The sequence below is a fragment of the Pseudorasbora parva genome, chromosome 25 (genome assembly GCF_024679245.1).
Source record: "Pseudorasbora parva isolate DD20220531a chromosome 25, ASM2467924v1, whole genome shotgun sequence".
Lineage (NCBI taxonomy): Eukaryota > Metazoa > Chordata > Actinopteri > Cypriniformes > Gobionidae > Pseudorasbora > Pseudorasbora parva.
In genome coordinates, this window is record NC_090196.1 from 6448013 (window position 1) to 6473776 (window position 25764).

The 25764-nt window shown below is 43.5% G+C and overlaps 1 protein-coding gene across 13 annotated transcripts; it reads right to left on the bottom strand.

Moving 5' to 3' along the window:
- Positions 1 to 1706: 1706 nt before the first annotated feature.
- LOC137064521 (pneumococcal serine-rich repeat protein-like) lies at positions 1707 to 9184 on the bottom strand. Of its 13 annotated transcripts, none has more exons than XM_067435910.1 (9): positions 9068 to 9184; positions 8921 to 8973; positions 7741 to 8844; positions 6289 to 7578; positions 5527 to 5646; positions 5125 to 5364; positions 4885 to 5004; positions 4039 to 4722; positions 1707 to 3876 (listed from the first exon to the last, which is right to left on the bottom strand). In XM_067435910.1, exons 1-9 carry the CDS (start codon positions 9085 to 9087, stop codon positions 1775 to 1777), a joined length of 5733 nt encoding a protein of 1910 aa, XP_067292011.1. In that variant the 5' UTR covers positions 9088 to 9184; the 3' UTR covers positions 1707 to 1774. The 13 variants fall into 13 exon arrangements, with proteins under 13 accessions (XP_067292011.1, XP_067292017.1, XP_067292010.1 ...); XM_067435916.1 differs by having other exon boundaries at positions 6289 to 6570; positions 7015 to 8844; XM_067435909.1 differs by having other exon boundaries at positions 4039 to 4158; positions 4279 to 4722; positions 6289 to 8844.
- Positions 9185 to 25764: the final 16580 nt, after the last annotated feature.

A 25764-nucleotide genomic window follows, 5' to 3' on the forward strand; every position in this document is an offset into this window, starting at 1 on the left:
ACTGAAACTCGGCATCGAGTTTAAAGGAACAAAATTACTTAAAAAGTAATATCGGCAAATGAAACTGTCTTTTACTCTGCGATCGCTAAACAATTCAGATTAATCCGCAAGTTGAAAAAAAGAGCACAATAAATCCGCGGGTCACGTGCGTGGCGAACCGTGGGTAGTGATACGTTCGGATCACGGATCAACTGCGATCCTTTGCACCTTCGATAAAAGCAGTACATCATCCAGGAACTTCTCACCTATCCTTTTACAGGTAATGAGGTCTTGGAAATACTACTCCTTTGACATTGTTTTCACCTACTAGTAGGCATAGTTGAATGCACTATTAATAGACACATGTCAAAATCTCATGAGAATTAGTACATCATTCTGGTAATTCTCACATACATTTTTACGAATAGTCAGGATTCAGACATAGTTATTTCATATTATTATATGAATTATATGATTACAACCACCAAACTAAATAACACACCGATCATCCGGGTACTACGAGTTATCTTGACCGGTACTACTTATATGCGTAACGTGTCACTCTGCTGTTGTTGACTGTCTGCTGTCTGTATCTTGTGACTAAAACACAACCACCATGGGTTACAATGGAAGAAGACTGCAAGGTGTTCACCCAAAAATGTAAATTAGCCCACGATTTACTCACCCTCAAGTCATCCTAGGTGTATATGACATTCTTCTTTCAGACAAATAAAATCAGTTATATTTAAAAAGTCCTGGCTAATCCAAACTTTTTAATGGCAACAGTTGTAGACATTTTTGAAGTCCATAAAAACTGCATCTGTCCGTCAAATAACGTGCTCCACACAGCTCTGGGGGTTAATAAAGGCCTTCTGATGCAAATCAATAAGTTTGTGTAAGAAAAATATACATACTTCTAACTTTATAAATTAATGTTTCAGCCAATTGCATTTCATGTTCAATTGATGGGAAAAGTGTTGAAAGCACCCCTGGTCATCAGATATAGCGCAAGTATCTTGAATTACAAGGCGGCACTTTCAACACTTTCCCACAGAAGGCAATCAGCCAGAGCTATTGAATATGAATATTTTTCTTACACAGTTTGATTCAGGAGCCCCCAGAGCTGTGTGAAGCACATTTGATGGACAGCTGCATTTTAGAGACTTCAAAAACAAAGCTACAACTAACTGCTATTATAGTGCTTGGATTAGCCAGAACTTTAAATAGATCTCAGATTAAATTCAGCGAAAAAGATTGTTATTTACACCTAGGATGACTTGAGGGTGAGTAAATCATGGGCTAATTCTTGTGTACCATACCTTTTTGCATTGATTTTAACATATGGTGAAAATTCAAATAATTCAGCAAAAGGTTTATAGCAGTTCGGAACTGCTCTTCCTTGCAGAAGCTTTGCCTAAAAGCTAATAAAATTAACTCTAAACAATATTTCATGTTTAATTTAAGACAAGGTGCTGTGTGGCAAGTGGGAAAATGTACACCCAGCTGGTTGTGATCAGAGAATAGTCATTGATTTCACTTGAGTACCTCATGTTTCAAATTGAAGCAGATAGTGGTCACCAATATTTTAACAAAATCAGTTATAGCAATTGCAGAGTCTTTTTAGTTTCCTTACAATACATTTCAGAGAAACTTAAACTGTCATTTTCTGTTTACTGTGATAAACCCAAGATAGAGGGTGAAAAAAAAAAGGCACAAGTAAAAAAAGATTGCTTTAAAACATTTATTAGACTTCAATCTGGAAGAAATCACCAAGCATTGTGACAGGTTTCTAGAGTCACTTGCCCTTGACATAGTAGCGGCTTGAGGAAGAGCTATGAGATGGTTTGGAAGCAAGGGCATTCTGGTTAAACAGTAAGCCAGAGCTACTCAGGAGCTCAGAAACACTGGACGCTCCTTGTGAAACAGCTGCACCTGATGTTTGAGTACGTTCTGACGGTGGCCATCTTTGAGACTTCTGGTTTTGGGCCACAGCATAAGTTTGAAATTCTTGGCTGGCAAAACCTTGAGGTGAGGATGGTGATACACTTGGGTGGGAGGATGGAGACCCAGGGGCAAGAGAACTTGTGGTACCTTGAGGCTGGAGTGATCCACCATAGACTGTACTGCCCTGCAGGTTTAGCAGTTTAGAGGACCCTGACTGGGTGCCATAGCTAGTGGTAAACTGCTTCCGTGAACTCTGGACTGTAGCAGACAATGAGGATGGAGACCCAGGGGCAAGAGAACTTGTGGTACCTTGAGGCTGGAGTGATCCCCCTGACTGGGTGCCATAGCTAGTAGTAAACTGCTTCCGTGAACTCTGGATTGTAGCAGATAATGAGGATGGAGACCCAGGGGCAAGAGAACTTGTGGTACCTTGAGGCTGGAGTGATCCCCCTGACTGGGTGCCATAGCTAGAGGTAAACTGCTTCCGTGAACTCTGGACTGTAGCAGACAATGAGGATGGAGACCCAGGGGCAAGAGAACTTGTGGTACCTTGAGGCTGGAGTGATCCCCCTGACTGGGTGCCATAGCTAGTAGTAAACTGCTTCCGTGAACTCTGGATTGTAGCAGATAATGAGGATGGAGACCCAGGGGCAAGAGAACTTGTGGTACCTTGAGGCTGGAGTGATCCCCCTGACTGGGTGCCATAGCTAGAGGTAAACTGCTTCCGTGAACTCTGGACTGTAGCAGACAATGAGGATGGAGACCCAGGGGCAAGAGAACTTGTGGTACCTTGAGGCTGGAGTGATCCCCCTGACTGGGTGCCATAGCTAGAGGTAAACTGCTTGCGTGAACTCTGGACTGTAGCAGACAATGAGGATGGAGACCCAGGGGCAAGAGAACTTGTGGTACCTTGAGGCTGGAGTGATCCCCCTGACTGGGTGCCATAGCTAGAGGTAAACTGCTTGCGTGAACTCTGGACTGTAGCAGACAATGAGGATGGGGACCCAGGGGCAAGAGAACTTGTGGTACCTTGAGGCTGGAGTGATCCCCCTGACTGGGTGCCATAGCTAGAGGTAAACTGCTTGCGTGAACTCTGGACTGTAGCAGACAATGAGGATGGGGACCCAGGGGCAAGAGAACTTGTGGTACCTTGAGGCTGGAGTGATCCACCATAGGCTGTACTGCCCTGCAGGTTTAGTGGTTTAGAGGACCCTGACTGGGTGCCATAGCTAGTTGTAAACTGCTTCTGTGAACTCTGGATTGTAGCAGACAATGAGGATGGAGACCCAGGGGCAAGAGAAATTGTGGTACCTTGAGGCTGGAGTGATCCCCCTGACTGGGTGCCATAGCTAGAGGTAAACTGCTTCCGTGAACTCTGGACTGTAGCAGACAATGAGGATGGGGACCCAGGGGCAAGAGAACTTGTGGTACCTTGAGGCTGGAGTGATCCCCCTGACTGGGTGCCATAGATAGTAGTAAACTGCTTCCGTGAACTCTGGTTTGTAGCAGACAATGAGGATGGGGACCCAGGGGCAAGAGAACTTGTGGTACCTTGAGGCTGGAGTGATCCCCCTGACTGGGTGCCATAGCTAGTAGTAAACTGCTTCCGTGAACTCTGGACTGTAGCAGATAATGAGGATGGAGACCCAGGGGCAAGAGAACTTGTGGTACCTTGAGGCTGGAGTGATCCACCATAGGCTGTACTGCCCTGCAGGTTTAGTAGTTTAGAGGACCCTGACTGGGTACCATAGCTAGTAGTAAACTGCTTCCGTGAACTCTGGACTGTAGCAGACAATGAGGATGGGGACCCAGGGGCAAGAGAACTTGTGGTACCTTGAGGCTGGAGTGATCCCCCTGACTGGGTGCCATAGCTAGAGGTAAACTGCTTCCGTGAACTCTGGACTGTAGCAGACAATGAGGATGGAGACCCAGGGGCAAGAGAACTTGTGGTACCTTGAGGCTGGATTGATCCACCATAGACTGTACTGCCCTGCAGGTTTAGTAGTTTAGAGGACCCTGACTGGGTGCCATAGCTAGTGGTAAACTGCTTCCGTGAACTCTGGACTGTAGCAGACAATGAGGATGGAGACCCAGGGGCAAGAGAACTTGTGGTACCTTGAGGCTGGAGTGATCCCCCTGACTGGGTGCCATAGCTAGAGGTAAACTGCTTCCGTGAACTGTGGACTGTAGCAGACAATGAAGATGGGGACCCAGGGGCAAGAGAACTTGTGGTACCTTGAGGCTGGAGTGATCCCCCTGACTGGGTGCCATAGATAGTAGTAAACTGCTTCCGTGAACTCTGGATTGTAGCAGACAATGAGGATGGAGACCCAGGGGCAAGAGAACTTGTGGTACCTTGAGGCTGGAGTGATCCACCATAGGCTGTACTGCCCTGCAGGTTTAGTGGTTTAGAGGACCCTGACTGGGTGCCATAGCTAGTAGTAAACTGCTTCCGTGAACTCTGGATTGTAGCAGACAATGAGGATGGAGACCCAGGGGCAAGAGAACTTGTGGTACCTTGAGGCTGGAGTGATCCACCATAGGCTGTACTGCCCTGCAGGTTTAGTGGTTTAGAGGACCCTGACTGGGTGCCATAGCTAGTAGTAAACTGCTTCCGTGAACTCTGGATTGTAGCAGACAATGAGGATGGAGACCCAGGGGCAAGAGAACTTGTGGTGCCTTGAGGCTGGAGTGATCCCCCTGACTGGGTGCCATAGCTAGAGGTAAACTGCTTCCGTGAACTCTGGACTGTAGCAGACAATGAGGATGGAGACCCAGGGGCAAGAGAACTTGTGGTACCTTGAGGCTGGAGTGATCCACCATAGGCTGTACTGCCCTGCAGGTTTAGTAGTTTAGAAGACCCTGACTGGGTGCCATAGCTAGAGGTAAACTGCTTCCGTGAACTCTGGACTGTAGCAGACAATGAAGATGCGGACCCAGGGGCAAGAGAACTTGTGGTACCTTGAGGCTGGAGTGATCCCCCTGACTGGGTGCCATAGATAGTAGTAAACTGCTTCCGTGAACTCTGGTTTGTAGCAGACAATGAGGATGGGGACCCAGGGGCAAGAGAACTTGTGGTACCTTGAGGCTGGAGGGATCCCCCTGACTGGGTGCCATAGCTAGTAGTAAACTGCTTCCGTGAACTCTGGATTGTAGCAGATAATGAAGATGCGGACCCAGGGGCAAGAGAACTTGTGGTACCTTGAGGCTGGAGTGATCCCCCTGACTGGGTGCCATAGATAGTAGTAAACTGCTTCCGTGAACTCTGGTTTGTAGCAGACAATGAGGATGGGGACCCAGGGGCAAGAGAACTTGTGGTACCTTGAGGCTGGAGGGATCCCCCTGACTGGGTGCCATAGCTAGTAGTAAACTGCTTCCGTGAACTCTGGATTGTAGCAGATAATGAGGATGGAGACCCAGGGGCAAGAGAACTTGTGGTACCTTGAGGCTGGAGTGATCCACCATAGGCTGTACTGCCCTGCAGGTTTAGTAGTTTAGAGGACCCTGACTGGGTACCATAGCTAGTAGTAAACTGCTTCCGTGAATTCTGGACTGTAGCAGACAATGAGGATGGGGACCCAGGGGCAAGAGAACGTGTGGTACCTTGAGGCTGGAGTGATCCCCCTGACTGGGTGCCATAGCTAGAGGTAAACTGCTTCTGTGAACTCTGGACTGTAGCAGACAATGAGGATGGGGACCCAGGGGCAAGAGAACTTGTGGTACCTTGAGGCTGGAGTGATCCCCCTGACTGGGTGCCATAGCTAGAGGTAAACTGCTTCCGTGAACTCTGGACTGTAGCAGACAATGATGATGGGGACCCAGGGGCAAGAGAACTTGTGGTACCTTGAGGCTGGAGTGATCCCCCTGACTGGGTGCCATAGCTAGAGGTAAACTGCTTCTGTGAACTCTGGACTGTAGCAGACAATGAGGATGGAGACCCAGGGGCAAGAGAACTTGTGGTACCTTGAGGCTGGATTGATCCACCATAGACTGTACTGCCCTGCAGGTTTAGTAGTTTAGAGGACCCTGACTGGGTGCCATAGCTAGTGGTAAACTGCTTCCGTGAACTCTGGACTGTAGCAGACAATGAGGATGGAGACCCAGGGGCAAGAGAACTTGTGGTACCTTGAGGCTGGAGTGATCCCCCTGACTGGGTGCCATAGCTAGAGGTAAACTGCTTCCGTGAACTCTGGACTGTAGCAGACAATGAAGATGGGGACCCAGGGGCAAGAGAACTTGTGGTACCTTGAGGCTGGAGTGATCCCCCTGACTGGGTGCCATAGATAGTAGTAAACTGCTTCCGTGAACTCTGGATTGTAGCAGACAATGAGGATGGAGACCCAGGGGCAAGAGAACTTGTGGTACCTTGAGGCTGGAGTGATCCACCATAGGCTGTACTGCCCTGCAGGTTTAGTGGTTTAGAGGACCCTGACTGGGTGCCATAGCTAGTAGTAAACTGCTTCCGTGAACTCTGGATTGTAGCAGACAATGAGGATGGAGACCCAGGGGCAAGAGAACTTGTGGTACCTTGAGGCTGGAGTGATCCCCCTGACTGGGTGCCATAGCTAGAGGTAAACTGCTTCTGTGAACTCTGGACTGTAGCAGACAATGAGGATGGGGACCCAGGGGCAAGAGAACTTGTGGTACCTTGAGGCTGGAGTGCACCACCATAGGCTGTACTGCCCTGCAGGTTTAGTGGTTTAGAGGACCCTGACTGGGTGCCATAGCTAGTAGTAAACTGCTTCCGTGAACTCTGGATTGTAGCAGACAATGAGGATGGGGACCCAGGGGCAAGAGAAATTGTGGTACCTTGAGGCTGGAGTGATCCCCCTGACTGGGTGCCATAGCTAGAGGTAAACTGCTTCCGTGAACTCTGGACTGTAGCAGACAATGAGGATGGGGACCCAGGGGCAAGAGAACTTGTGGTACCTTGAGGCTGGAGTGATCCACCATAGGCTGTACTGCCCTGCAGGTTTAGTAGTTTAGAGGACCCTGACTGGGTGCCATAGCTAGTGGTAAACTGCTTCCGTGAACTCTGGACTGTAGCAGACAATGAGGATGGAGACCCAGGGGCAAGAGAACTTGTGGTACCTTGAGGCTGGAGTGATCCCCCTGACTGGGTGCCATAGCTAGAGGTTAACTGCTTCTGTGAACTCTGGACTGTACCAGACAATGAGGATGGAGACCCAGTGGAAAAGAAACTTGTAGTACCTTGAGGCTTGAGTGGTCCATCATAAGTGGTGCTGCCCTGCAGGTTTAATAGCATAGATGACCCTGTCAAGGGGCCATAGCTAGAGGTGAACTGCTTCCATGAACTCTGGACTGTAGCAGACTGATTGTCAGCACCTTGGGGTGAGGATAGTGATGCACTTGAAAAGGAGGATGGAGACCCAGTGGAAAACAGACTTGTGGTACCTTGAGGCTTGAGTGATCCCCATGACTGGGTGCCATAGCTAGAGGTGAACTGCTTCCGTGAACTCTGGACTGTAGCAGACAATGAGGATGGGGACCCAGGGGCAAGAGAACTTGTGGTACCTTGAGGCTGGAGTGATCCCCCTGACTGGCTGCCATAGCTAGAGGTAAACTGCTTCCGTGAACTCTGGACTGTAGCAGACAATGAGGATGGAGACCCAGGGGCAAACAGACTTGTGGTACCTTGAGGCTTGAGTGATCCCCATGACTGGGTGCCATAGCTAGAGGTAAACTGCTTCCGTGAACTCTGGACTGTAGCAGACTGATTGGCAGCACCTTGGGGTGAGGATAGGAAGACACTTGAATAGGAGGATGGAGACCCAGGGGAAGACTGGCTTGTGGTACCTTGAGGATGGACAGAACCACTGGAAGTGCCGTTCCCTTCTTGAGAGGCAAAACCAGTAGAGGCTCCAAACGAAGCACCAGGGCTACTTGTTGGCTGGGTATAAGAACTTCCAGACAACTCAGGCCCAGAGCTGCCCTGAGAGGTGGAAGCAAAGCCCTGACTCTGGGTAGACAAAAAGCCGAGAGAGAGACTGCCCTGAGGGTCTAGAGGTGAAGCGGGACCATTTGAATGTGAAGCTTGACTATTAGTAAATGGGCTAGAAACCTCCAAGGGTGAGGGCAAAAGCTGGTTAGAGATTTGGGATTGGGGTGACAAAACTTGAATGGAAGTGCCAGAAGCTCCCAACAAACTGACAGAACTACCCTGAGAGCTAGAGTCATACAGACTGGGGGTACCCTGATCACTGGTAGACTGACTAGAAACAGAAGAACTGAGCTTGTTATAGGAGTCTGGGGAATAGGGACTCAAGGCACCTTGAGACAGAGACAAACTACTGTAACTGCTTTGACCCTGAGAGAAGATGGATTGATCAGAGCCTTCTGAAAGTGGTCCAGAGTTACCTTGAGAGATTGAACTGGCACCTGCAGCAGATGAACTGTTGTTAGAGATGCTCTCCTGAAGGAACACAGATGACGTGGCTTGAGTACCAGAAGCTTCCTGGGAGCTGGACATGTACAAACCAGGGGAGCTCAGATTACTAGTAGACAAGCCAGCAGTGCCAAGTCCAACAGGGTAACTAGTACTTTCTCCTGGTATAGAAACACTAGCAGTATCTGTAATGGTTGATCCAGAGGAGCCCTGGAGTGATGTCAAACTGCCTGCTTGCTGTTCATTTAAGGGTTGAGGCAAGGAAGCTAAACCGGAGCTGCTTGGAGCGGTTTGAGCAGGGGGCGTTGATTCAGGCCAGCTGGAAACATGACCTTTAACAAACTGGAATAAGCTCAACCTTTTCAGGGGTCTGTTAGCAAATACGCTAGAGCCCACTTCTTTAGGCAAATTCCCAGACACAGGGATCTCTGACACAGAAGACTGGACTGCACGAGGTGAGAACATATTGCCAGGAAGTTGACCCCAAGGGTGGTGAGCATTTGCATAAGCTCCATCTATGAATTGGACAAAATAGAAGATTTTGTAGACAAACCTCACAGATTTAATCCTTAACAAAACAAGAAGCCTTACCTCCAAAACCAAAAGCATTACTCAAAAGCAGGAAGTTTATCAACAAGGGTAACCTACAAGCATTAAAAACAAACAAAAAAGAGAGATAAATATAAAAACAATATTTGCAAAATAGTTCACAAACATAATTTGAATGAATAGACTCACCCTTTACACCCTTGATCCATGGCAAACAAACCAAAAAAAAACTTGTGAGTAACAGCAAAACTCCAACATTCACGGTTTCACACCACTATAGAGAGGTTTCAATACCAAGCATACACGGAGATGAAGAGTAGTATATTTTATAGGCCTTCATCAGTCCAATTAGAGGAAATAACTAATTGAATGAAACATTGTTCACCTGGGAAACTAACCGGCTGTTTAAAGATAATTGAGGATTGTTTTTGAAGGCTCTGATACCCTCTGCTGTTTAAACATTGTAAAGCAGAAAATATATTCAGACTTTCACTGTGTAATGTCACTTTCTAACCTTCTAAGAGAAGCTTTCCTCATAAACCTTACACAAAATGTGTCTGATCATTTCAGGATGACCTTTATGAATTGTTTTGTTTAATTGTAAAAATGTGATGCAGACTTTGCAAAGAGACAATTCATGATATGGGGCAGATAAGTTTTAGGATTGGGCACATGCAGCAGAACAAAGATAAATTTGTGCTAAATTGGATAGAGTCTAAAATCAATCCTGTACCTTTTCTTATTGTTCAGCTAAGCAAGTAACATGAACATGGATAAGAAAAAATTGTAAAATTTTAAATTATGTTGTTCTGACAAATGAAACTTGTGTTGGGGAGGATTTAATGTCTAAGGCTCATGTGAACATTCTACGAAGCAAATATCGGAAGACATCCAGACATCTCAACTGTCAAAGACCACATAGCACGAACATTCTCCTGGAGACGTTGAGAAATCATAGAAGGACTATCTGTGGAGGATGTAGTCAAAAAGTATACATACTTAAGAATGCCTGATGGAGTGAGTATTGAAAACACCTGAATATTACAGGGAAGCAATCAATTACGATTTTGGAAATTGCGAAATTGAAGACAGACAAATTTCGATTGCTATCATTTATGAAACCTAAGAGCATTTTAAGAAATAATATTGCTTCCAGTAGCCGCGTTTCCATTACAGATTTGCCAAAAACTTTTGCGATATTTCTTAAATGTCGATAAAAAACTATTGCAAAATGACAGTGTTTCCATAGCCGCAGGTATGCGACTAAAACGTATTGTCCTCTCGCGATAGGTCATTCCAAAATGATGGTACTTGGTAGGTTTGTATATCATCCACCGCACTATCCATTATTTTTATTGGAAGGAGACGTGTGTTATCCAAGCATTAATGGCAAGGAAAGCCTCTTAGGTTACTTAAGCGGCACAGATATGAGGTGTGTGTGTGTGTGTGTGTGAGTGTGTGTGTGTGTGTGTGTGTGTGTTAAATATGGAATGTTTGCCCAGGCTCTCAGATCCCACAATGACTCCTCTGATACTCAAACCTCTGAATAAGACCGAAAGCATGAGTGAAATCTCATTAAAGTGCTTGTTTATTCATTGCCTCCTGTTTCTGATTTGTTCTGTTTTTCACTTTGAAAGTCCAAATTCTCATCTAGACTAAACATTTTGCAAAGAAAATGTGAGTGGTGCTTGCACTGTGCAGAAGTCACTGCCATGACACTACGTTGGGTTGTTTCTAGGTTTTAGTTGCATCACTAAGGATAATCTGAGTGGTTGCTAAGGTGCTGCTCACAGGCCCGAAGTGCCTATTCTCACGTTTGTAACGTCTCTTCCCTGCTCACTATCTACTTATAAAAGTATCAAAAATAGTTTAATTTGCAATGTTTCATCCATGATCTTCCTCAGGCATATACCTGGGACTTTCTTTTGTTTTTTAACTTTTGACTTTTTTTTTGTTCTTTCTCACACACATATCCATTACCTGCAGGTGTGGGAGGGTAGTACTACAACAAGTGTTAAAAAGTGTACTCCAAGTGTGCTGACGAGCAAACCTATACTTTAATGACATAAAAGTTTCAACAGATGTGTTTATTAAATATAGATATTTTACCCTTAAACCCATACATCGGTGCCCGGTTGCATAAAACACCTTAAGTTTTTCCCTTAAGTATGATACTTAAGTCGTGATTTCCCCTTATCTAAGGGAATGATTTAAGGGTGTTGCATATAATCCCTTAAACGGTTCTCTTAGGTAAGGGACACCACTAACGCCGCATTCACACGGGGCGTAGGCGTTAACGCTTGACGGAGGGCGTGGCTGAAGCTGGGTGCTGACGCGATCGTCATAGTGACAACAGCCAATCACATTAACTTGCCGCTTGGACCAAAACACAACACAAAAAAGCGCCTTTTTTGGTTGTATGTGCGAGTGCGATTGCCCGTGTAGTTGTTGTCAGCGCACTGTACAGGTGCACGAAGCTGTTAAGTACATTAAATCCTGAAAAAGCGCCGACAGCGGGAAGAATATCACGTAGTGGTCCAGGAGCTGCGTCTGGATTTTTAACGGTCCATGGTCTGGATGGTTCACGGAGCAGTAATGAACGCAATTGGCTAGCGTCTGCTGTAGGATATTTGCATACGGCGATCTGATTGGATGACGCCTGCGCTGGCGCTTGAAAAGTTGAGAAATCTTCAACTTCTGCCGCTTGCAACGCGAGTGAAGCGCCGCGACGGAACCCACAATTCAGTTCGGCAACGGATGATGTCACCCATTCAAAGTAAATGGGAAGCGTTAACGCCTACGCCCCGTGTGAATGCGGCGTAAGTGTTTCACGACTGCGACCCAGGTTTTACCGTTATAAAATTCTATTGTTGCCATAGACACGCTACTGTACACATTAACCTATAGGAACTGTAAAACAATGGATAGGCCTACAATAGATATTGATAAAGAAAACAAAAAAAAGAAAGCCAAATTGGACAGAGGAGGAGAAATGTATCCTTCTGGATGAATATGGGAAAAGAAGGGCAATTTTAAAAAGCAAACTCAATCCCCAAATAACTGCGGCCAAAAAGAATAAACAGTGGGAGGAAATAACGGAGAAGATCAATGCACGTAGGTGTAAAGAGGACTGTATCGGAGGTAATAAAAAAAATGAAAACGTCTCTGTGGTGGCAAAAAAAGAAATAAGCCTCCATAGGAGGGAATCCAACAAAACGAGTAAGAAAAAAAAAACGAGTTCTTTTTTCTTCGCACCGAGTGCGTTTTGATACCATATTACAGAGTCAAAGAGCTAACGATAACAAAACTGCAGGTGGAGGACCGCCGCCTTCTGAACTGTCAGACTCAACGAAACTAGTCCAAGACATCATTGGGGCGGACTCACCTGTCCTAGCTGGCATCCCTGGTGGGTTAGAGAGTGAAGCTGAGATTCAACAAGAGGAATATTACACGGAGTGAGAACATTATTGTCTTAAATCAAATAAAAATGATCACTACTGAGGATAAACGATTTGAAGATCACGACAAAATAAAATATGCTTGGTAACGTTATTTGTTTCACACGTTAGAGCTTCTCAGCAATCAAATCAGCTTCAAAACCGGCGGAGCACCAGCAGCACGCCAAACCATGCAGCGAAGTAAGGTTTTATTATTTATTTCGTTAACAATTATTTTAGTCTATTGTTAAATTTTCTTAGAACAGCCTTGATATTTTTTCATTATTTCTTCAAAAGACTTGTGAATTGCAGAAAGACGCAAATATCCTCTCCAGCCGCGACAAGAGAAGAAGTGCTAGAACTGCAAAGAGACGTCCTACAGCTTCAAAAGACAAAACTGCAATTAGAGATCGAAAAACTTAAAAAGGAGAAGGAAAATCAAGACCTTTACAACTTCATTCTTAATAACAAACTAATGCAGCTACAAAGTGAAGGAAAAATAACAATCACATCAATTGACGAATAATTTTTTTTTATGACAGATCTGACAGGTTTTGTATTTATTTATGATTTATTTATTTATATTATATTTATTTATATTTATGACTATTGTCCATAGGCTACTAGCTAAACTAATTAAAGAATGCATTTACGATGGCATCTCTGACAACAAATCCAGCCCGTTGAAAATCTTGTTGATTTTCTTCATGAGCCTCTTCTGCTTCTGCTTCTTGAGCCTCTTCTTCGACATCATCTCCCTCTTCACAATACATCTTTGACATGTTAAAAAGAACAACGCTGGCGACAATAATTTTGCAGGCCCTTGGAGGCTCAACGCGCAGCTCGCTGTGGAGACAGTGAAATCTGCGTTTGAGCTGTCCGATCGTCCTCTCAATTAAAGACCGTGTGTGTGTCAACGAATTGTTGTATCTTTCCTAGGATCAAACGATGACCATAATTATCAACAAGTCAAAATACATTTTAATACATTGAAAAATATGATCAATAAGTTGACAATAGCCTATATGTTTTTACTTAATTTTCAACTTTATAAAGTTAATAAGCTATAGCCTAAATATAAAAAAAATCTCAAGTCAGTTAAACGTAATTTAAGTTGAAATGATTTGTAAATCTAAGTTGTCTGTAACATTATTAAATACATGCCTGTGCAGCGTTAAGGGGATTCATGAAGGGCGTCATGAGCCATGGTCGGCAGGGGTAACCACTGTCCCCTAGCAGAAGACCACCGTGCATCCCAGCCTCAAAATCTCTTTCGATCTTGCTCTCTGTCAAAATCCTAGAGTCATGTGTACTCCCTGGCCATGATGAACAACATTTCTAATTCTGCACAGATGGTCACACACTAGCTGCACATTAACAGAATGGTAATTTTTTCTGTTAACTTACTCATCTTCATGCGTGCGGGAAGCCTGAATTCTGACATGTGTGCCATCAATTACACCACTTATTCGAGGAAATCCCGCTTTCCGAAAAAAAGAGGTTTGAATGGCATCCAGTTCAACACGCGATGGAAATGTCACAGTTTGGCTTAAATGAGGGCAGAGAGCCCCTGCAACCCGGTGAATAACTCTACTAACTGACGATTTATGAACATGGAAAACATCTCCCACTACAGACTGGAAACTCCCAGTTGCAAAGAACCGAAGTGCTATAAGCAACTGTAACACAGAGGGTAGTGAGTGGTTGCGCTGGGTAACATGATCAAGATCGCCTTCCAGTTTGTTAGCGATCTCATATATCCCGCGGCGATCAAATCTATATTCGCGAAGCAGTTTTTCATCGCTAAGATGGTCCAGAGGATTCTCTCTATCGCGAAAAATTCACCTTGGCACATTTACATCTTCAACAGGATCAATAAACTCAGCCATTTTTTTCTCATTAATGTTCGTCAACTCTTAAGGTAAAGTTTTCCTAACCTTAAACTATACTTAGGAAAATGACACTTAAAGGTGAACTATGTAGTATTTTTGAAGTAAAATATCCAAAAACCACTAGGCCGGTGTTATATATTTTGTTCAGTTGAGTACCTACAATATCCCAGATGTTTCCAACTATTTGTAAATTGTGAGAAAATTGCGATTTTAACTAAGGACAGGGACGTTGCAGCATTGCATTTGAGAGAGTCGCCTGTCGATTGCGTCATATCTGCGTTCCCCTCGGTTTCGGCTTTTATTTGACAGGAGCGCTTTACTCTTAGCAGTGTGAACAAGTGAACGCACAGAGTAACATCATAACCTCGTTTTGAACACACTTAAATGTATCTAATATGATAAACAGAGCTCCATTACCTCAAAATCATAACCGGAAGAGCGGATCAGTGCAGGCACCCGGCGAATGTCTCCCGTCCCTTCATAATAAAAGTCCCGGTATTTGCGAGGCGGGTATTTGTTTAACAATCGCTCCAGCAGCTGTGCTCAGGTCCATAACACTCAGTCCTGCTCTGCTTTAGACTACAGTAATGTTAATAACCGCATGCATGAACGTGATTTCTGCCCGAGTCCTATTTTCCACCGGCTGTGATGAGAAGACCTCATGTCCCAAGATGCTGCGCTCACACTTTGCGTCATCAAACTACGATTTGTTTTGAATAGGCGCCCTCTAGTGGACGGAAAGCTCCATAGTGCACCTTTAAGGGGCTTTATGCAACACTTAACGGTTTTTATGGGATTACTTAAGTGAAAAATAGAAATTTGAGGATAATTCTAAGGGTTTATGACGTTTCAGTTTAAGAAACCCTTAAGTGACACTTAAGGGTTATTTTATGCAACACCCTTAAGTTTAAGGGAAACCTAAGGGCGATCTTAAGGGAAATTTTCACTTAAGGTGTTTTATGCAACCGGGCACGGGTCTTTAGTGACCTAGGATGACCGCCTCCACCTAATTTTTTAGGTTAGACGTCAACCTTAGTATTTCTCAATCAATTCATTATAAACAATATAACAAGAAATAATCATGTGTAGGGTCGCTAACCACCCGAGGTGTGTAACAGTATAAGTATACTATTCTGCTCAACAATAACTGAATCTTTGATGACTGAATAAGTGCAGTGCACCTTTATTCCACAAGGTGGCAATGTCTGATACACTGATGAAGTGACGTTTCACTCATAGTCACCGCAGGCAGAAAACAAAAGAAGAGGAAGAATCATCTGCAAAACTTGAACCGGCTCAGATTTACTGCAGAGCAAGTTCTGACCGCAGTCAAACATTAGTGTCACTGATGCTGGATCTGCTGAAGAAGCTGACAGCGATCAAAACACTGATTCTGAAGATGTTGAAGATGATCGTTTTGAGAATATGTTTGAGATGCTGAATATGAGCAGATGTGAACTGAAATGAGCTCTGATGAGGACAGTGATGATGATGATGATGGGATAAAAACATCTGCTCAAACTCAACCCTTACAAGCTCCAAAAGATAAAAAAATATGCTTTATTTCATTTACTCGAATATCAGGAGAGTTTTATAATACACTCTAAAAATGGCTGGCTTAAAAACAACCCAATTGGCAACCCAGCGCTGGGTAAATATTGGACAGAACACATGCTGGGTTAAATTAACCCAGTGGCATTTTAACCCAGCAGGCTGGGCTGTTGAGAAAACCCAAAATGTAGTCAATTTTTTACCGTTAATGGATTTGCTATTCTGGGTTATTCTGGCTGGGTTGCTCTTAAAAAATCTCCTGTGCATTAGCCTACTGTAAAACTAGACAATCATGAAAGAACAAACGAAGAATGCATGTTTAGACTGTTAAAACAATCATTTTTATTGCTTGACAAACGGTACAGCACACAAATGTGTTAAAATTGGCAACAATGACAACTACAAACCTAATATATTCTGTCAATGTATTCACGTTTAAATCGAACTTTTATTTTGACGGGTTGCTGTGACTTTTGAGTCTCTGTGTTCATGATATGACACGTCATTCACACAGAGAGTCGCAAAACATGGAAGAGTAATATTTTAATAGTATGTAATATACACAGACACTCGTATATTTTCGGCTACAGTCTGGAGCCCTGCGTGACGCGACTGAACGCAGCTGCGGGACTGAATATAGTCTACTTGTGAGTCGATGCTATACTGATAGGCTATCGCATAGACCGTAAAAAAATATGGACGACTCGACATCATCCGTTTCCGCTTGCCATATTTGAAGCTTTCAGGCGGCCTTGCAAGGCGCTGACATCTTGGGACCGAGTCTGCGCAGTAGCGATTTCGGGACCGGAGTTGCGCAGTAGAGCGCAGGAAGTAGAGCAGGAAGTACAGCCGCGATATCAAAAGCCCGCCCACACTCTCACAGATGCAGAACAATTAATTATGTTGGTGTGAAATAAACAGTTATGGAAATGTAGAAATTAAAGCTAAAGCTCTAATCTGCTCCCAAAAATTTCGAAAAAAGTCCGTTAGTGCCTCAGTGACAACTTCACTCAGAGAAGCCGTCAGTCTCAGCTGTCAATCATGACGTCACACCCCCCGTTTTTATAGCGTCAAATAACTAACTCAAACTAAACTTATTTTAAAAACGAACACTTGAAATGAAATCATCTTGATGATAACTGCCTTCAGTGACATAAACTAACTTTGGGGAAACATTTTTGAAGTGTAATATTATTATTTAGTTTGCCTCGCGTCCATTAGAAAACACAGAGGGGCGGCTATACTGGGACCGGCCACCGGGGGGCGATAGAGGCGCGAAAGCTTCAGTAAATGAGAGGGATACTGCAGGCTTGGGCTATCGTCACATTTTTAACATTTCAGTATGTACTATTTGGTACCGAAGTACCGGTACTTGTGACATCCCTACATACAACCATGTTTAATTTTCGTAAGGGGATGGTTCTGTGTAATCACAAACTGTATTAATCTATCGTCTCACATGCCGACCTAAACTAACACAAGTCAGTACATTGCATCAGATTCTGAGGTAAAACTTTTGTCGTCTTAACGTCATGTAAGCTTAAGAATTGTTGCCGCGGAAAAAAAAAAAAACTATAATTATGCTAATTAAAATTATTATTAATGAAAATATATTAACTTATCTTAAAACATCTGCAACCAGTGGCTTTGCCTTTTGCATTGTCCTTTCAAATGACAGTTTGGGAGCGAATTTAAACGAATCCGGGCGAGAAGCACGTGAAACAACCAAGCGCTGGGTAGAATCAACCAAGCATTGCGACCCAGCAGGTTTAACCCAACGACTGGAAATTTGAAACTACCCAATGGTGTTTAAAATGTGATCAAATAAACCAACAAAAATTACCCAACAGTCTTAACCCAGCATTTTGGGTTAAAAAAAGACCCAGCATTATTTAGAGTGTAGTGACAGGCAGAGATCCGTCCGTGTTAGATATAGATACGGGTCGCTAAAGACCCCGATATGTAATAATGATTGGTGAAACATTCATGCATTTAAGGGATACACAATTACTTAAAATGTTCTTCTAAGTAAAACTTTTAATTTGACATTATAAAGTGCACTATAAAGTCGCCTTTAAAAGTGTGCTAAATATCACAGTCAGTATACACTCTTTAGTACACTAAAATGGCCTTTGATTTCATAATTTTTTATTTTATATATATATATATATATATATATATATATATATATATATATATATATATATATATATATATATATATATATATATATATATATAACATTTTCTTTTCTTTTTACTATACTTTGGATGTTTTGAAGTGCACCATAAGCGTTTTTTTTTTTTTTTTTACAAGGCTGGAAATTGTTTGGCCTACAGCTTCAAAGTATTATTGTATTTATTGTATTCTCCAACTGTTTTATTATCTTCCAGGCAAAAATCATAAATCAGATCACAGAGGACACCTCCTCAACAAGAAAAATCATTTGAAGTATCACTCATAACCCATAGCATTGACGTGCATACAGGCGTCACACACTCAGAAATGTCACACAAGCTTTCTCCAGTGAGCAGCGCTGCTCATAAAAAGGCACTTATGCATAAAACCACATCAAAAAGTTTCATTATCCACAGCCTGTGGTCTATAGTGGCTGTGGTTTGGAGCTGGTGTGTCGAGCGGATGGGGAAGGCTTGTGTTTGGACTGGGGTCCCAGCGGGGGAAAGGGACTCGGAGGGGAGACACACAGAGGAAGAAGGCGATCAGGATCAGCATGCCAAACTTCAGACCGCCTTGTTTTATCAGTCAGTCACTCATAGGAAGAGTGGATGACACCTTATTTTAGAGTATCCTTGTTACACATTATGTGTATTTACTAAACCAATTACTTGAACTTGTGCATAATTACATGCAACTAACCCAACAAGCAAACCCATAGTAATTACATGCAGTAAGTTGTTATTTCTCAGTACTTAAATGCATAATGACACTGTAATACGGGCACAAAATAAAGTGTTTCTTCTATACAGCAATGGGATTAAAATGGAGACGTTTAGCTGAGAACAAAAGCAAGCAATCAGTGTCTCAAATTGAGCTCGCATTTGACCACAGTCAGCAAGATCTCAAAATGAACTCAAACCTTTTCATCAAATTCTTCCCAGACCAAATGATTTAAAGCTACACTGTGTGATATTTTTCCTCATCTAGTGGTGTAAAGGTATATGACTGTCACATATACTCTCACACACTGTATATGTTCTTAGTCTTTATTCAGAGCAACAGCTCATCCTGCACACACGTGCAACACTCAATCATATATTATTCTGTGACACCACCCTTTCCTGCCCCCTATCCAACCCCCAAAGCCTTATGGGTAATGTAGTTTAAAACACATACCCACACAATGACCATCCAGTGAATAATAGTTTCTGTTCCTCTCAATTCTGATTTCGTTTTAACTCCTACGGTGGCCGATTTAGTCCAAGATTAACATGGCAATCCCCCTCTTCTCATTCGACACGGTGCCATCGAGTGTTAAAACGCGAAAGGCGAAGCTTGAATTTACGGGTATGTCCCTCTTTGGCTAATGTACTTTCAAGATGGAGGGGCAACATGGCGACCGGCATTCGAACCCCTCACCCGTATGTATTTTCAATGGCATATTATAAACTTACGAGAATACTTTATTACTTAAAAGAAGTAAATATACATTAATGAGCACATATATTTTTGAAAGAACTACATTTTTTAGCTAAGAATAAACTAAAAAAGTGACACAGTGTAGCTTTAAACTTTGCAAATTCACGCTCAATAACTGACTCATTTGTGCCTCCTTTTTGGGAGAAACAGAAAGGAGCTCAAAGCAATGGCACTTTTCTTCTAGGTTCTCTAGAGTCTTTTCTAGTATTTACATCAAACCAGACACTATGTGTACAAAAAAGTATTTTATCCCTATCAAAACACTGAACTTTGGCACAAGACACTACTCAGATATGTTGTTTATATGATAATGACTGATGGAGATTATGAAAGAAGGAGAAACACACATTTGCTCAGAAACGGCTGAAGCTGTTCTTTGTTGACATAGCTTGTGTGAGTATTGTGTTTGGGTGTGTGTGTGTGTGTGTGTGTGTGTGTGTGTGTGTGTGGTAGTAGGTGCGGGGGGTTGCTATGATGAGCACCAGCTGCTGTTTGTTTACCCAGGGCAGATTCCAGGAAGACACACTCACACATCGGCCTTAGGAGATAATGGCAGTTACTGTACACTTTCCCTAAAGGATAGCCCTCACAACAGCCTGTTGACTTCATTAGATTTATCGTCAAACATGATTTGGTTGACCTGTGAGCATTTCAATTATTGAGAACCTCAACATGTTTCACCATATATTTAAGGACATTTTCATAGATGTTCACACAAGTCGGGGAGTGGGCGGCAGTGGCTCAGTGGTTCATGTAGGTTGTCTACAAACCGAAAGGTTGGTGGTTCGATTTCCTTTTCCACCTGACCAAGTGTCGAAGTGTCCATAAGCAAGACACCCAACCCCAGCTGCTCCTGACGAGCTGGATGGCGCCTTACATGGCTGACATCGCCGTCGGTGTATGAATGGGTGAATGCGAGGCAAAATGTAAAGCACTTTGGATGGCCATAGGGTCTGTTGAAAGCGCTATATAAATGCAGTCCATTTACCATTTACAAGTGTACACACACATTATTCATTAATAGGAGTGAGATGATGCAAACGTGTCGCTAGTGCTACTGATAAGTGATAAATTGTAATCCAAGATCAGATTTATTTAGTGAAAAACACAAACCATGGCTTTACAGAAAGCTTGACTTGAACATGATTTGAAAAAACCTTTCATGAACTTAATTAAAGGAAATATAAGGGAATTTCTACAGAGACAAATGACTAGGCACACTTGGGCTAAATTCACTAAAAACGTAACTACTTGTCAACTAGTGCTTTCTATTAGTATATATATATATATATATATATATATATATATATATATATATATATATATATATATATATATATATATATATATGTGTGTGTGTGTGTGTGTCATATAAATACCTTAAAGGAACACTCCACTTTTTTATATCGACAAAAAAGGAAAAGTTGTGATTATCTAGGCCGATCTGGCTGGAACTATACTCTCATTCCTGCGTAATAATCAGGGAACTTTACTGCCGTCTTATGGGTTCAATGATATTATGAAGTGCCTGAAAATAGGATAACTTCCGTCAACATCAGTGTTGGGCAAGTTACTGAAAATTAGTAATTAGTTACAGTTACTAGGTACTTCTTTTAAAAGTAATTGAATTACCAATTACTGTATATTAAAAGTAATTAGTTACTAGGTGTAACCAGGTTGAAATTATATCTTTACTTTTATGGTTGAAATGTCACCAAATTCTGATGAACATTGTTATGTTCTATTGCCAATATTTATGGCTGGATGTTGTATTCAGACCATATGCTGCGTCTCAATTTGCCTACTTATACTACGTCCTAAAAGTATGTACTCTATTTGTGAAGAAAATGTATATACTTTTAAGTGTGTAGCAGAAAAGTATGCAAGCTTCGGGACATACTACTTTGCCATCTTTAACGGACTCTGTCGCTTAGTTACGGGCGTCCCGTCACCGTTTAACGCCCTGTCAATTATCGTCAGATTCGCCGCAGTTAAAATCCTCCACATTCGGTTTAAACTCCTACCGTATCGGAGAGAAATGTAGCCGCTCGTTGATCTGCCATGTGTGGGTCTTTGTGGGTCAGAGACTCTCCTCGTGTGTTTGCAGTTTAAATATAATGATGCGTTTAAAAGTTAATGGCCAAACATGTCATTAAAATCACAATGCTGCTGCAGGTGAAATATAATGTGGACAACACTGAATAAATATAATTTTGTCAGGTTAAATATTGCTAGTTGGTCACTCAAACCCCTTTATCTAAACTTCTCTACTCCCGCACATCTGTCATGTTTGTAGTTTTTTAACGCTTTTTATCCGCGTTTGTAGTTCTAATCGAATCCTCGTCCAACTCGCAATGGGTTGTGGGCAATATCAGCCGTTAGAGTGCCCATCGATCCATACTTCGAATTCGGACCGGAAATAGTAAACCACATTCCGCATTTTTAACCGGAAGTTAGTTAAGGACGTGCAAAGACACTTCCTGTTACCGGAGTAGTAGCTAGCGGGAAATGCAAAAATGGGTGAGTCAAAAAACAGGGTTTTTTGTTGTGTCCCGGGTTGTTCGTATTGTACCCAAAAACAACCATACCTGTCTTTTCACTCATTTCCATCTGATCAAGCAACAATAAATTTGTGGATTCATGCTGTTAGAAGAGAAGAAGGGCCGAATTTCTCTGAGAAAAGGCAGCACCTACGTCTGTAGCAGACACTTTGCCAAGTAGGATTACTCCGGTGGAACAACCATCAGTCGCCTTAAAAGTGGTGTTGTCCCAAGCCTTTTCTCTTGGAACAATTTTACAGTACCACTCAAAAGGGAGTCTGTATTTTGAAAGGGTGAACAAATGTCAGCTGGTCCCCTCCCAGGCGGATGACAACGGTGCAGCTGCTAAAATGGATCATGATTATGTGACAAACCCACCCGCAGGTAAGGTTTAAATAACGTCTAAACATTACAGTTGTGTTATAAATATAAAATGTACACATCATTTGCAGGTTTTCTTGCCATATTGACGCTTTTTATTGTTAGTCTTTGCAAAACAACATCTTTTAAGTGGTTTAAAATGTGATACATCAGCATCCTCTAATGGTATTTATTCTTGCCTTATGTGCCATTTTTTCTTCCTCGGTTTCCGTCAAATAAGCAAGTAGTAAGGTCTGGCATGCTTTGTTTACATCTAGCTACCACAATTCCAATTGCAATTTTGCCTGCAACAACGTGTAATAGGGAGGATTAAAAAAAAACAGGGGAGGGGCTGGACCTAGATTTGAGCTTTTTGTCTGCAAGCGTTAAATCATTTAAATTTAATTGTAATTGCGTTTCTTCATTTAACCACATTGGGCCCTATCTTGCACCCAGCGCAATTGACTTTGTACACCGACGCATGTGTCATTCCTATTTTGCACCTGCGCAAAGCGCAATTTTCCCTCCACAGAAGCACGTCGCTAAACTAGTGAATCAACTTGCGCTCCCTGGGCGGTTAAGCGCAAAAAAAGGAGGTGTGTTCCGCCGCAAACAATCCCTGGTGCTATTTTGCTGTTCCATTAAACAGTTGCGCCACTGACCACAAAAAACCTAGTCTAAAGTCAGCGGCGCGTTGCCCGTTGTTCATTATGCTATTTTAAGGGCGCATGCTTGACCATAATGTATAGCGTGCACAACACGCATACACTTTGCTCATGTAATCTACACAGATGCAACAGTTATTTTTGCAAATCATAAATTGTTACACTAAAAAAATATTAACACATTGTGGTGTGCCACGAAGATGTGAAAAAATAGGCATACATCTAGCTTACAAATTATTCAGGCTAATTGTAGTAATTAAGGATCAGACCTGTTTGCCCAATAGTGGCAAGACATATATGTATATAAGGACATCTGACAAATTGGTTTGTCCGTCAAGAACCAGGAAAAAAAATCGACTGAAAAACTAAAAAACTGTTTAACCGACGCTATTTTGGGTGGGTTTCTCCCATCCCCATAGGCTACAACACAACTTCTCTGTCTTTCACTCCCTTACGAAAGGAAAAGATATTTACCAATATATTACTTGAAATATATTTTAATATATTGTAAATATATGGAATAATATATTGATGTTATTATACAATATATTATATATTCATGTAATATATTGCAAAATATACAAATGATTGCCGCTTTCAATATATTGCAATATATTGAAAGATATAAATATTAATTCCCATATATGTGAATATATTGCCTAATGTATTGCATGAAATTTTCCAATATACTGCTGTAATGAAGTTCGTTCATGGGAAGGAAGGAGGCGGGAACCGGCGAACGTTTCAAACATTTATTAACTCAAAATAAATAAACAAAACGAAAGTAAAACCGCGGACAGCCCCTCACGGACGACTGCCCACAAACACATAAACAAAACATAACATAAAATCCAGGCCTTGTCCTCTCTCGTCTTCCGCTTCCATGTTCCTCCTTTTATGCTCCCGTCACATGGCCGCGAGATGAGACCGGTGTGCCACGCAGCTGGCACTCGTTGACATTAATCACCGGCCCGCTCTCGCGGTCCCTCGCCCCGCTGCTTGCCACACCACATACCCCCATTGCCCCTCGCAGGCCGGGGGGCACTCCCGAGACTGCGCTCTACTCCCCCCCCCCCTCTCCCGGGGGGGGGGGCGATCACGGCGGCCGCGGCACCTGGGGGTAAGGACAGAGAGGCGAGAGAAATGTAGACGGGAGCACGAGGAGCCCGCGGACGAGAGAGGGGAGAGAGGGAAAAGAAAAAAAAGAAAGAGAGAAAAAAAAATTCTGGTCCGGTTCCCAGACACACTGGCGTTCGGCCCTCCGCCCGCCGAGAGGCTCTTCCTCGCGGTGCTGTGCGATGGCACTGGACGCCTGGTGGGCAGCTCGATCCTCCTCCGCCCCCTGGCGGCCGGCGGTGACTCCTCCTTCCGAGGGACCCGGCAGCGAGCCCCGCGCTTCCTGCTCCTCACCTCTCAGGCGGATGGCAGCAGGCTCCGGCCCACGGCAAGCGCGGCGACTCCTCCACTCCCTCTCGGACGGCAGCCACCCCACCTCGACCCAGGGGCATGGCAGCGAGGTCTCTGTCCCACCTTTCTCGCTCCAGCACCATCGCCTCGGGCAGCCCTCGCGGTCTTTCATCATCCGCGCTGCCCGAACTCCTCAGCACCGCGATCCCCCTCAGCAGCGAGGGCTCTCCGACAGCGCGTCCCTCCTTCCTCCCGGGCTTCGGCACCAGTGTAATGAAGTTCGTTCATGGGAAGGAAGGAGGCGGGAACCGGCGAACGTTTCAAACATTTATTAACTCAAAATAAATAAACAAAACGAAAGTAAAACCGCGGACAGCCCCTCACGGACGACTGCCCGCAAACACACACAAAATAAAACGTGGACAGCCCCTCACGGACGACTGCCCACAAACACATAAACAAAACATAACATAAAATCCAGGCCTGGTCCTCTCTCGTCTTCCGCTTCCATGTTCCTCCTTTTATGCTCCCGTCACATGGCCGCGAGACGAGACCGGTGTGCCACGCAGCTGGCATTCGTTGACATTAATCACCGGCCCGCTCTCGCGGTCCCTCGCCCGCTGCTTGCCACACCACAACTGCAATATATTTTTGTTTCGTAAGGGCTGCTCTTACAAGAACGTGCGCCTGGTAAATACGCCATAATAATAGCAATCCATAATGGAACTTGCGCACCTGCTTTTAAAGGGAATGTTGGATGACGCTCTGATTGATTTATTCACGTTACGCCCAAACCACACCTATGAATAATGAAGCTACTTCAGACCAACCCATTTTAGATTTGCGCCGGGCGCAAGAGCCATTTATCCCGCCGGGAAAAATAGCAACAGCGCCGAGACCCGCCCACAAAGTTACTTGCGCTTCGCGCTTTGACACTTGCATTTCAGATCGTTAAAATAGGGCCTTTAAACTCCAAGGACCCTGTACAGGGACGGGAATGACATTGTCATGTATATACTTTCCATTTTAAATGTCTGTGGAGGAGCTATAGACCTCATATGTAGTACCATTTGTAAGCTTAGAGTCTCTACTTTCTGGAGATATGCATCACTTTGGCATTTGTTTTACACAAAGTAATGTATTTACACTAAATAACTCTGGTACCATTTCCGCCTAGCCTAGAAATCTAGACGCACCCTAGTGGTAGCAAATTTAATCTGCCGCGAGTGTTGTCTAGGAACTCTCAATCACCCTTCTGAGCTTGTATTCCCCTCACTCTGGACGAGCCAATAACATCGTGTATAGAGTCGGGGGGCGGGGCCATAATGACGACGGCCGAGTTGCGTTTGCGTGCTTCTAGTAAACACAGAAACTGGC

Bases quoted from the DNA above. Each gene is read 5' to 3' on its own strand.
- LOC137064521 (XM_067435905.1), bottom strand. From the start codon at position 9,087: ATGGATCAAGGGTGTAAAGG. The intron at 4,723-4,884 runs GTACCACAAGTT...TCCAGCCTCAAG, and splicing joins GGGATCACTCCAGCCTCAAG to GTACCACAAGTTCTCTTGCC. The intron at 3,877-4,038 runs GTACCACAAGTT...TCCAGCCTCAAG, and splicing joins GGGATCACTCCAGCCTCAAG to GTACCACAAGTTCTCTTGCC.